Source organism: Apus apus, chromosome Z (genome assembly GCF_020740795.1).
Source record: "Apus apus isolate bApuApu2 chromosome Z, bApuApu2.pri.cur, whole genome shotgun sequence".
Taxonomy (NCBI): domain Eukaryota; kingdom Metazoa; phylum Chordata; class Aves; order Apodiformes; family Apodidae; genus Apus; species Apus apus.
Genome location: NC_067312.1, coordinates 12,425,534 through 12,437,767, shown reverse-complemented (window position 1 = coordinate 12,437,767; position 12,234 = coordinate 12,425,534). Strand labels below are relative to the sequence as shown.

The 12,234-nt window shown below is 44.3% G+C and overlaps 1 protein-coding gene across 1 annotated transcript in view; it reads left to right on the top strand.

Moving 5' to 3' along the window:
- Positions 1-595: 595 nt before the first annotated feature.
- Positions 596-12,234, top strand: part of ADAMTS12 (ADAM metallopeptidase with thrombospondin type 1 motif 12) — a 160,837-nt gene continuing 149,198 nt past the window's right edge. Inside the window, exons 1-2 of the mRNA XM_051643449.1 lie at positions 596-722; positions 5,074-5,435. Coding sequence (XP_051499409.1) covers positions 596-722; positions 5,074-5,435 — 489 coding nt within the window. The remainder of the gene's footprint in view (positions 723-5,073; positions 5,436-12,234) is intronic.

Below are 12,234 nucleotides of genomic sequence, written 5' to 3'. Positions count from 1 at the left end.
GCCCGGGGGGTGACCCACCTGGCAGCGGAGGCTGGAGACCCGCGGCCCTGCCCGGCCCGAGGGGCTCGGGGCTCCCGCCCGCCCTGCGGCCACCCCAGGCGGGGCGAGGCCAGCACCGCTCCTCGCCGCCGCGGCGGAAAACGCGCCCGACACCCGCGTGTTTCCAGCGCTTTCGCCACCAGCCCGGGGGGGAACCCTCCGCCCGGGCGGGTGCGGGGGCTGCGAGGCCTCCTCTTCCGGCCCCTCGGCGGGGACCCGCGGCCGGGGCGGGGAGGCTGCCCCCAGCGCGACGCTGCTCCCGGGGCTGCCGCCCCAGCGCTGCCAAGGGCGGAGTAGGGGGGCAGCAGCCCCCGCTAGCGGCCTCTCCTCCCCTCCCCGCCGGCCCGGCCCGCTTCGCTCCGGCGCGTTCAGCCCGGCGGCTCCGAGGCGGGGGCTCCCGGCAGCCGCCCCCTCCCCACAGCCTCCTTCCCCCGCCGGCAGGAACCAGACACCGGGAGCGGCTCCGGTGTCCGGGCGGCTCCGGGAGGCCTCTCCGCCGCTGCCCGGCCATGCCGCGGCCCGGCTAAGCGCCCGCCCGCAGCTCCCCGCCCGCACCATGCCATGTGTCCCGCCGAGCCGGGCGGCACACCTCTCCCTCTGCCTCCTCGTCCTGCACGTCCCAGCGCCCGGCTTGGGCAGGGCCTCGCTGTCCGGCAGCTCGCTCTTCCCCGACGGGAGGCAAGGTGAGTGGAGGCGGGCGGGCGGGCGGGGGTGCGGGGAGTTCGCCGGGCACGGCTCGGAGGGCAGCGGGTTCCCGCCGCCTTCCCGCCCAGCGGTCTGGCCGCGGGGCTGCTCCCGGCTCGGGCGGGAGGGGCGGCCGGCCCGGACCCGCCCGGACCCGCCCGGACCCGCCCGGACCCCGTCTGGGGTCGTTCCTGCCCGGGCTCCTGCGCTGCCCTCGGCCCCTCCCGGGACCGGCTGCTCCAGACCCTGAAGTTTGGCAGGGGAAGCGCACGCTGTGCCTTCCTCCTGCCTTTTTGGAAGGCGTTGGCTGGCGCTGTGTAGATGAAGTTGTTGCTAAGTCCTGTTTTTTTTGCTCACCTTCCTTGCCGAGGGACATGTGTGTAAACGCCGGAACCGTTTCGGGCTGCTGATCGGAGGAGTTCACTGGATCAGTTCTAAGCGAGTGAGCACTTCTGTACCGCAGCAGCACAGACTGCAGGGGGATTGGTGTTAACGGGGCGCAAAACGCGCTGTCAGTCGTTGATACTCAACGAGAACGGTAAATTAAAAGCGAGGCTTCATCTGAGCCTCTTGAGGCTACTCCTGGTGGGTTGACTTCTGTCCCCAGTTGGGACTGGCTGCGCACCTCCCTGGGAGAGTGTAACTCGGGAGTTTTACCCTGTTGCCTCTTTAAGGAAAATCAGAGAAGCAGCTCCCAAGAGAGTAAAACTGTGATTAGCTGGAAGACTCTGTCTGGTGGTAGAAGACCTGAAAGTGTAGGAGGAAATTTTGCTTCCTGAAAACCTTCTTGATGGAATCAGCAGCTGTGGTGCTGTCAGTGGGAGAGCTTGAACAGAGGAGAAAATCTTTTGTGCCCCTCAGAGATGGTGGAAAGGACAAGTGGTTAAGTAAGCTGCCTGGAAAGTGAACGGTTACCCTGAAGTTGGTTTGTACTGGTTTAATTTAAACAGAATGCAAGCAACCATCATTTGTATGACACTACATGGGACAGAACAGGATGACTATGTTAGCAGACAGTAGCTGTTAAATTGTCAGGTATTTAGAAATTAATGTAGAAATAATTTAACTTTCTAGGCATTAAAACACTAGTTTTTTCCAAGAGGTTGCAAACAGTTTTGTATAAAGGAACAGTTAAAACTTTGGCTGTTTTTTTGCAAAAGAATATTGAATGCAGAGAGAGTAAGTGTGAAGGACTAAAATTTGTGCCTGACGTAGCTGAAGGGACTAAGTGCAGTGCTGCCTCCCCATCCACATCATGATTGTCAAATGGGACAGTTAAGGATGCCCTTGCTGAACGTTGGAAGCCTGTTCCCTACCATGGGGGTTCAGAGCTTGGGCTTTTTAATGGTTGTAGAGTCTTTCTTTGGCTTGGGAAGGTGCTTCCTCCAGAGATGAGCAATGCTATTGTGTATCCCAAGGAATGGCCTTGAAAGGAGCCAGAGTATCTGAGATGTAGGTGAACTAGAAAGATGGAGATGAAATAGTTGCAAGTGGTGATGTGTCAACATTTAAAGGGATTTTGTTAGAAAACATGCTGTCTTGGTAAAAGAAATGTGCTTTTCCTGTCATGTGTGACCGATGATGTATGTTCTTCTCTTTGTCCTAGTTTGTTGTGTACAGCCATTCTTAATATGTTCCCTGCCATTTGTGGTGAGTTTGAAAGTACAGAGGTGCAGAACAGACAGCACTGGTTTTGAATATTATCAGATGTTTTCAATTATGCAGAATTAGGAGGTACAATTTTGGTGATACTTTTCTGTCCTTCTAGGAAAGAATAACACTCAACTAGAAGGCAAGAGACAACAAACATGCAACTCACACAGCACACGAATAAGGGTTGTATTCTTCAATGTTGGCTGCCTCTATCTTACTAAAGCAATACGTAGTTCGTGTTAAAACTCCATACATTCCCATAAAACTTACTGCCAGCAAACATTAAACAGAGGGAATCTACCCCAGTGCCACTGACAAATTGTTTTTAGACTCCAGATAGAAAGGTCCAGTGGTGTGTCAGGTTTAATGTGGAGCTCAGTAAATTGTTCTGGTATTGGTAGGGTTGCCTTTGCTAACCTCTGCCTAACAGTCTTGACAAAATTGAAGATGATTACTTGCAGAAGTTGTCTTTAGCCTCATCTTGTTAAACTTGTGGGGCAGTCTGATTCCCTCTAGTCTTTTGGAAATTTTTAACAATTCATTTCTGCAGTTACATAACAGTGTGTTTTTATTGCAGCGTAATTCCCCTCTCCAGTGACCAGCATTTAGAAATGAGTATTTGTGGAGTGGGTGGAAGATGCTGGACTCCTCTGCTTTGATAATCCTGTTGCCACCAAATGCTTAGGCATTGTTTCCCTTTTACTGATGATGTATAATTTGCCTTAACCTCTATATGCTAATTACTATAGTGGTTAAGTAAAGAACTTTCATGAATAGTTTGAAGTCCAATTCTGCCAGGCTTTGGTCTTGCTGCTTCCCAGTTAAGATGCAAACACATGAAGCTCAAGACATCAATCAGAGGCAAATCACACAGTGACAACAAATGAGTAAGTTTTCCTTCAGGCATTTAATTTGTTATTTCATGAGTTGTGCTGAAAACAAGAGAAGTGGATGCCTTCCTTGTCTTGTTGCATTCTGTGGTAACCTGTCTTAGCTAGGACAATATGGGATGTGGGACTTCCTGGAGTCTTAACAATTCAACTACTGTGGGCAAGCCATATTTTTGGGTGTTTCTCTTCTTTTACCCCTGCCCATTTTAAGCATCACTCGAGTGTGAGGAAGCAGTGATCTTGGTATAGCTTCAGTCATGCAGCAGTCACCTTCTGTGTAAACTACAAGCACGAAGGTGAGAAGTTTTCAGTGTCTCAGACCACACTGTGCATATGTGGACAAAGGCAGGAGGTATCTCTCAGAACATGTGGTAGGTGTTAGACTACATGTTGTCAAGACCTGCCACTGTGGAGATCTAAAAGCCCACTGCTGTGGCTTGTCCTGCAAAGGCACAAAGTCATTGTAGGCTGGTGGGAAAGCTTGTGTACAAAGAAATCTGTTGTGTATGAGAATAAGCTTGCCTCTGGAATAAAGATGCTACAAAGATAAGGACAAATTTGGTTGCTGTGTTTATTTTTTTTTCTATTTTTTTTTCCTTCTCCTTTCTGTTTTTTTCTCTTTTAATTGGGAGTATTTCAGTTCACATGTTTCAGGTGTCTATGCCTGAAAGAGACATGAGCTCCCTCCTGAAGGGGTTGAATCCAAACAGCTATCTGTCTGGGCATGGTTTAATCCTGTGTGGCTTTGAAGGTGCAGGCAGTGGAGAGAGAGGTGTCTCTAGAAGGATTGTCTTACCAGTCATAGGGAGGAGTGAATTGCTGTGGAACTACCTGGAGCAGGCTAATTGCTTTGTTAACCAGCTTAATTACTTAAATGAGGTGTAATTGCTCAGTGTATAAGTGGCTGAGACTTTGGGAATGAAGAACAGCCCTGGGAATAGAGGAGCTGGAATGACATGTATACTCAAAATTGCTTTTCGATGAAATATGTCCAGATTGTGCATTCTTGGGCTGAAGTCAAGTATGCCAGTGGAAGATCTGGTCCTTAGGGTATGAGTTCTTAGGGACTGTGTTTTATGTAGATTTATGTTATTTGCTTGGGGCTTTTGAGTTTTACACTAATTTTAAAAATACAAATAATTGAGAACAGGTGTTGTTTGTTCATGTATCATAGCAGGAGACAAGAATGCCAGTAACGCTTTCTTCCCTGCTGGATGCTGACAAGCGATAAGATGTCCAATCTTACCCTGTTTGGAACCCCTTATACAAAAGGGCATCATTGCTTCATTGTCCTTCAAACCCTTCTTTAAAATTCCCTCCTCTGCTGTAACATCTGCTAAAGCTGATGCTAGTGTGGTGCTGTTGCCACAGCCCATCAACCAATTACTAGTGTTCTTACCATCCACATGTATTCCTAAGGCTCTGTCTCCTACATCAGGTGGTCAGGCTTTCTAGATGCATGAGGATGATCCCTTTGATCAGAGTATTGTGTGCTGGGGACTGAGGACAGATTTCCTCATCTCTTGTGGGACTGGAAAGGGTGTCTGTATGTGATAGTCAGTTTTCTATATGAAAGATGGCAAAATATTTAAGAATGTTTAGCTTCTAAATTGAGTGTTAGAATGGGAGAGAAGAAAGCCCAAAAGAGGATGGTATTGCACAGTGATCTAGGTACTGCCTGCCTTTGTGTCAATAGGGTGCTGTGGTGAGTTGCTGTCACTCTTGACTTTCTCTTTAATTCATTTGAGACATGATTGTCCTAGCACTCACCCTAGTTTTGCTTCTTTTTTTCTCCCCTTCCTCTCAGAGCAATTTATCAAGACATTGCCGGAATACCACGTGGTTGATCCAGCACGAGTAGATGCAAGCGGGCATTTTCTTTCTTTTAATTTACACCATCACATCTCAAACACAAGAAAGAAGAGAGATTCCAACAAAAAGGAAAATGTGGTATATTACAAAATTAACCATGAGGAGAAGGATCTGTTCTTTAACTTGACTGTCCACATGGGATTTCTTTCCCATAACTACATAGTAGAAAGGAGACGTGGCAACCACACTAGTGCGAAGATTGCAGCTGGCTCAGGAGTTCCTTGCCACTTCATTGGCACAGTGTTGCAGCTGGGTTCTGGGAGTGGGACAGCAGCAATCAGCGCTTGCAATGGCCTGGTAAGTGATGTCGCCTTTGCTAGGGTTCTGGGTTAATTTTGATGTCATTGGAAGTGAGCGAGAGCACTGATATGTGAGTATGCCTGGTAAGAAGCTGGATGAGCCAGTTTTGGTAAATCAGTAAATGATACATTTACTGATATCATGCTCTGAAAGAATCAGTTTAATGCTATGGATGTAATGAGGATTTCTGGAAAAGATAATCCGAAGGTCAAATCTTGATGCTGTAGCCCCTTGGGCTTTTCTTTTTACTAGATTTTTTTCCAGTGGTCTGGATTGCACATCTCTGTCATTCATGTTTTGAAGACATCCACATATCCAGTCATTGCTTTGATTGCTTTTGACTAACAAGTGATAGAATGAGAGGAACAGCCTTAAGTTGTGTGAGGGAAGGTTTAGAGTGGGTATTGGGAAAAATTATTCCCTGGAAGGGTTATCAGACATTGGAACAAACTGCCTAGGGAAGTGGTTGAGTTAACCGTCTTTGGAGGTATTTAGAAGATGTGTAAATGTGGCACTTAGGGACATGATTTAGTGGTGGACTTGACAGTGTTACGTTTATGGTTGGACTTGATGATCATAAAGATCTTTTCCAACCTAAATGATTCTGTGATTCTATGATCCCATTAGTAGTTGCAGTGCCTTTGCTATGCATCTAGGTGTGAGCTTCTCTTTTAGTTTCCTCTAAAGGGAATGTAGCACAGGTGCACTGAAACGGCTCTGCAAATTAAACCAACTGATGATAGACTGGGGAAACTGGGAGATTAGCTTCAGAATGGCACTGCAACTTCAGAAATAAATGATAGGGTAGATGCAACCCTAGCCAGAGCTTTAAATTCAATCACGAGCCATCTCTAGGCATCCCTCATTCCTAAGAGCACTTCTAAAGCAGGAGCTTGAAGTCTTACATTTCTTAACAGCCTGTGGTTCAGACTGGGACAAGGAGGTGGAAACCTTATTTTTGCTGTGCGTTGTTTGTTAGCACTACTGTAGTTTCTAGTTCTAGAGTATAAGGCTGAAGCTGCCCTGTCAGAGAGGGGAGGAGGAGACAGACTGCCTGAATGTGAAGGAGATTCTGTGGGGAGCTGTGTAAAATTGCACGTTATCTGTGAGAGGCAAAACGCAAAGGGGTTTGAGAGACAAACAATAGTATTTGAACGTGCGTAGAGCAGTGCACTGATGATGCCTTTTGGCCAATACAACAGGCTGTAGGGGGTTAGTGTCTGTCCGTTACATCTATTGCAGGCTAACTTTTCAACAGCAAAGTATGTTGGTCACTACTGTAAGGTGTGAAGCTTTCAGAAGCTTTGGAAAATTACTGTGTTACAGAAATATCCTGGCAATGTGCAGATAGTAACAAGAAGATGGCTCTGATACAGAGGAAACGGGAAACTTTGGCATCTTACATGAGTGCTGGTAACACTTTTGGCACATTGCCTAGAGAATCAGACCATTGCTCCAGGTCAGAAGCTTCAGTCCCACAGGCATGAAGATCAGGGATTTTCTAAGTAATTCTTCCAGCGGGAACCAATTTATCAACACTTCCCTAAAACATACTGTGGTCATAGGGGGTCAGTGAAGAAAAGGAGATGTGATGATACAAGTGGTTCCTCTGGTTGGTTTGTCTTGTGCTTTACCAGACTTCGTTAGTTTTCATTAGGATGAGAACTTGAAAATTAGTTGTTTGGTCTTCATTATGCTTTCTGAAGTATTTAGTCTGCAACAAGGATTAAAAAAACTCCAAAACTCAAATTACATTTTACATTCAGGCTGTTAATATCCTTCAAAGTGATCCCTTAATTTGGGTTACAAACTGAAGTTTACTTTGATTTGGAGGTTTGCAAAACAATGTTTGCTAGTATACAGGCTTGGGGATTTTTTTTTTTTTTTTTTTTTTTTTTTTTTTTTTTTTTTTTTTTACAAAACACCTGCATCAGAAAAATACTGTTGTGGTTTGGGTTCCTCTCCTACCCCAATCTGAAATATCGAAAATATAAAATAATAAATTAATTCAGGTGGAAAGCACCTTCAGGGGAAAAACATGGTGGTTTTAATGCAGTGATTTTTGAGTTTCAGAAGTCACTGCTCTGAAAATGTTGCAGTAAGGGTTGATTCTGAATCTCTGAATTCCTTGGAGTGATACGAGCTGGGGAAAGGTGGTTTAGGTTGCTTTCTCGGTGAAAGCTTTCCAGAACATCCAGTGTCATGTGACAACATTTATTAATGAATAGTTTTGCCTGCAATGAGAAATGCAGTCAGGATGAAAACCTGGTATTTCTGAAATCATGGTGGTTTGCTGCTATCTTAGCTAATGGTAAATTATTCCAGTTCTGAAGATCCCCAATTTTTTGCTCTTCAGCACTATGTCTATTTCTCCTTTTTCCTTTTATCTTCCAGCTGTTAAGTCTTTTATGTTTCTCCATTGAATATTATTTTCCTGTTTGTTCTCATGACAGAGGGAAGGAGAACTGAGAATAGATAAACACCGTGGAAGTAGAGCTAATTGTTTGAGGTACTAAAATCTATCCCATGAGAAAAAATTGTAAGCTTGTTTACTGTAGGAAATTAATTTTAAACTACCTGATAAAAAGAGTTAAATGAAATAATAAATTGCACAAGGTGAGCTGAAAGGATCCTTGGGACTGAGATGGGAAGAAGAGTAGGATGTCAAAACAGTGGGCTTGAAAGGTGCCAGTTTCCCAGAATACCTTTTGTCATCAGTGGCTGCTGCATGGGTCCTCAGCTGGGGCCAGGACTGTCCTCTGAGTGTGTGCTTTGGCACATGTATCCTGATGAAACTTGGCTCCTCAGACCACCACTGAGCTGGCAGAGTGCTGGTGTGCTCGAGTCTCATAACCCATGAGCTGGTAAGAACCAGGATCGTGGCCTTCAAATCAACAGCTCAGGTGTATTGTAAAATGATAAATGATTTTTTTTTTTTTTTTTTTTAGTATAAGCTAATAAGGTAACGAGTGACAGGACAGTGTGTGATCCCTAAGCTGCTAATTCTTGCTTTCTTGATGATAGGATCTGGTAAAATACTGGAATACTGGAAGATACTGTTTTGATTAAATAAATATGTTTTACTGAAATACCCCTTTTGTTTACATTTTTAGTGGGAAATGGTTGAATTCTTATCTTGTAGTTTTGTCCAAGTGGATTCCTTAAGCATATGTCATATTTTGCAACACTCCCCACTCCTCCCCGCCAAAAAAAAAAAAAAAAAAGAAAATTGGCCTGAAGTGGGGCAAAATAAATTCCTAAATATTCCTGTGGGAGAAGAACTCTAGTTCTAGTCCTCTTTTTAGAATGACTTCCTCTCATGCGTAGTCCGTTTGGTCGATACTTGAAAGCTCCTGAATTTCCAGGATAACAGCAAAACAAAAATGTGTGTTGTAGATTTGTGTTCTGTCCTAAGGATCACTAACACACCATGCTGAAAGTATAGAAACCTAGAAATGGGTTTTCATCTCCCTCATGTTTTTACTTTCAATTATATTCTTGTTTCTGTTGGCATTATACAGGCATCACTCATGTAGCAAAGGTATAACTCATTTTTATCTGTTACACTTTTAGAACCACATTTCTTTTGCATAAATCCAGTGGATGGTGCAGACAAGAGGGACGTCTGTTTGACTAAATCGCATTACAAATTATTGAAAAAAGACAGTGACACTTTCAAAATGTGTGCTTTTCGCCATCAGTGCTTTTCCAGGTTGACAGTGTGCTCCAAAGTTAGGAATTGTAGTATTTCCTCAGTTCTTCTGAACAGAAGGTATGCTAATGTCTTAGGTACTTCATTTTCCTATGTATTTATATATTACCAAAATGTCCTATAAGGTCAATAGCGAGTGACAGATCTGAGATATAAGAACGGGGAGAACAGTCATTGTATGACATTGTTCTTTTAAAAAAACGTGCATATGTATCTTAATTCAGAAATATATTTGGAAACAGATGGCTGGTTTCATAAAGGGTTTTGTGCAGAATTCAGCAGGAGTTTAAAGAGGACAGACTAGTTGAGATCTGGAGTAACTAAGTTACAGTTTCCAAGTCCATTGTTTTTCTCACACCTTGTGATATCCTTGTTTCCCTTTCATGCTAAATAGGTCACGACTTTCTTAACAGATTCAAGAACGTGGTGCTGTTAGCTCTGTCTCTTTTGCCCTGGGTCACTTGTGAAGTCGAGTGTTTTGCACGTCTGTGTCTTGTGGAGTATGCATGGGACTGTGTTAACATGGGAAGGGTGGGGCAGACCTTGCTTTTATTTTGGTTCACCGTGGAGGAGGAAACCCAGGAGAGGACATCACTACTGGAACACCAGAAATGGATCAAACTGTGGCACCAGGGAAGACAGCAGACATGAAATCTCTTAAGATACAAGAATGCTTCCAAGAGGAAGTAAAGGGAGAAAGTAGTTTGATTTTTTTCTCAGAGGAAGTGATACTTGAATTTGTTTTGTCAGTCTGCTTAAGGCACACTTCTAATTACACTTTTATGCTTCCACAGTGCTTTTCTGCAGAAGACTATAATGAACCTTTCCAAATGCTAATGCCTTAATTCTCAGTGAGTTCTGAGACCCCCTTTGTCACATCAGTAGTGTCAGCTTGTCCTCTCAGTAGGGCTGGGAGGGAGCAAAGCTCAATGAAGTTGAATGAATAACCCTAGGTTTATGCACTGAGTCCTGTAGAGCTGAGCAGTGAATTTTTCTCTGATGGTCTATTCCCCTTCATTAGGAATAAGGCTCTCTTTTATTAATCAGTAACACAGACATTATAGTATTTTTAGATGACAGAGCATCAGTTAGGCTTTGTTTCCTTGATACTTGTTTACAGTGTACAACTGTCGGTGGACAGTTTCTTCTGGTAATACTTTTATCTTCAAAGGCTACACCTGCATTAGCAGGGAAATGGCATAAGAATAGAAAAACAGTAAGATGGAAATTGAGAACAATCTTTACACATGTACCTGGTAAGTTCCTGTCCATACTGGGCCTTGTGTAGTACTGTGGACAGATTGTGCTTTGGCTGTCTCCAGCTGGTCAGAGGGTTACCTCTGTCCTGATGGGCATCAGCATTTACAAGAAGTGCTGTTTTTGTCTGCTGCCCAGGCAGCAGCTGTGCAATACAAAGTTATGAAGCACTGTTTATTTATTTATTCCCCCGCAAAAAATCTAGCTTCCGCTGATCACTACTGTTTCTGAGCAATGACAGACAGACAGACACACACACACACACACCAAACCTGGTGGCTACTCCTTTCCTTGGCTATGTGTAGAAAACTGAGTCAAGTCTTCTGCCCGTGCCTAGGATTTTTGAAAGACTTCCCCATTTCAGCTCTCCCCTCTGTGACTGTTTAATTGGTGGCTCTATGACCATTTATCTTTGTATGGCAGCTGGTGGGGCTTCGTTAGGCAGATCTGTGTCTGATCTGACATATGTGGCAGTTTTGTCACCAAAAAGTGGAATGGTGCCTGAATTCTCCTTATTGCAGGGTATCACCATTACATGAAGCCTAAGAATGAGCTCTACTACTTAGGCAGTGCCACCTGTATTCTTAATCTGATCTGCTCAGTGTGGCATAAAATCCACCAGTGACATTTTATCTGTTGCAGACTTCTTTCAGATTTGGGGAATTCAGCATGATCGCTATTTAACTACATGCCAAGAAGCTTTTTTAGTTAGTGTGAGATGCTTTTCCATCTTATGATCTTTCCCAGCTTGAACAGTTCTATGCAGGCCTCGTAACAGTGTCCTATGGAAGTGGTCTAATGCTGCTGTTCAGAATTTCCTCTCCTGTGGATCTGGAAAGCCTGCATCAGGATGTAATACTGTGTGGTGTTTTCCTTAGATGAGGTTTAGGGATATCTGTGTCCTTCACTTTAGAACAAAATACTATAAAACTATTTTAATGGAAGAACAAAATGCAGTGCTAAGCTTATAGTAGGGATTTTTATCTGTTTCTGTATCTCACAATTGGTGAGGTTGGTTGATAATTAGCATTTTGTTTGTTAATCTGTTATTAGAGTTAGTTTACTAGACCTCTGCAAAGCTACTGTTCTACACAAGTAATTGCTGTAGCCAAGAAAAATGACCAGGTCTTTCTGTTCCCTTGCGGTATACCTGTCACCAACAAAATTGTTTATCTTGAAATTGAAGTAATTTTCAATTATTGTAAGCAGCTAAGTATGTGGGAGTGCAGAAATACACTTACGGAAAGGGGAGATGTAACTTTTTCTTCAGTTGCACTTGTGAACACCTGAAGCTGCATTCGGTTCTAATTGCTGACATGGAATTATACAGTCTCAGAAGACATTTGAACATGCATGCTGTTTTGGTGGCTGTTATTTTAAGAGGTGAATTGGAGTGTATTCCTGTAGCGCTACCTCAAATAAATGAACTTCCTTCTGGGAGCAAGCATACTGAGAGGAAAGCACACAAGTTCTTTAGGGATTTCTTCCCCTTCCCTCATAGAATCATAGAATGTCTTTGGTTGGAAGTGACCTCTAAAGGTCATATAGTCCAGGCCCCTTACAGTAAGCAAGGACATCCCCAACTCCACCAGATCGCTCAGAGCTGTATGAAGCCTGTCCTTGAATGTCTCCAGGGGCCTCCACCATCCCTCCAGGCATCCTTTTCCAGTGATCCATCACCCTCATATTAAAGAACTTTTTCCCAACGTCCAACCTAAATCTACCCTTTTCTAGCCTGAAACCATTACCCCTTCTCTGTTTTTACAAGCCCTTGTGAACAGGTCTTCCCCAGCCTTCTAATCGGCCCCTTTCAGACATTGGAAGGTC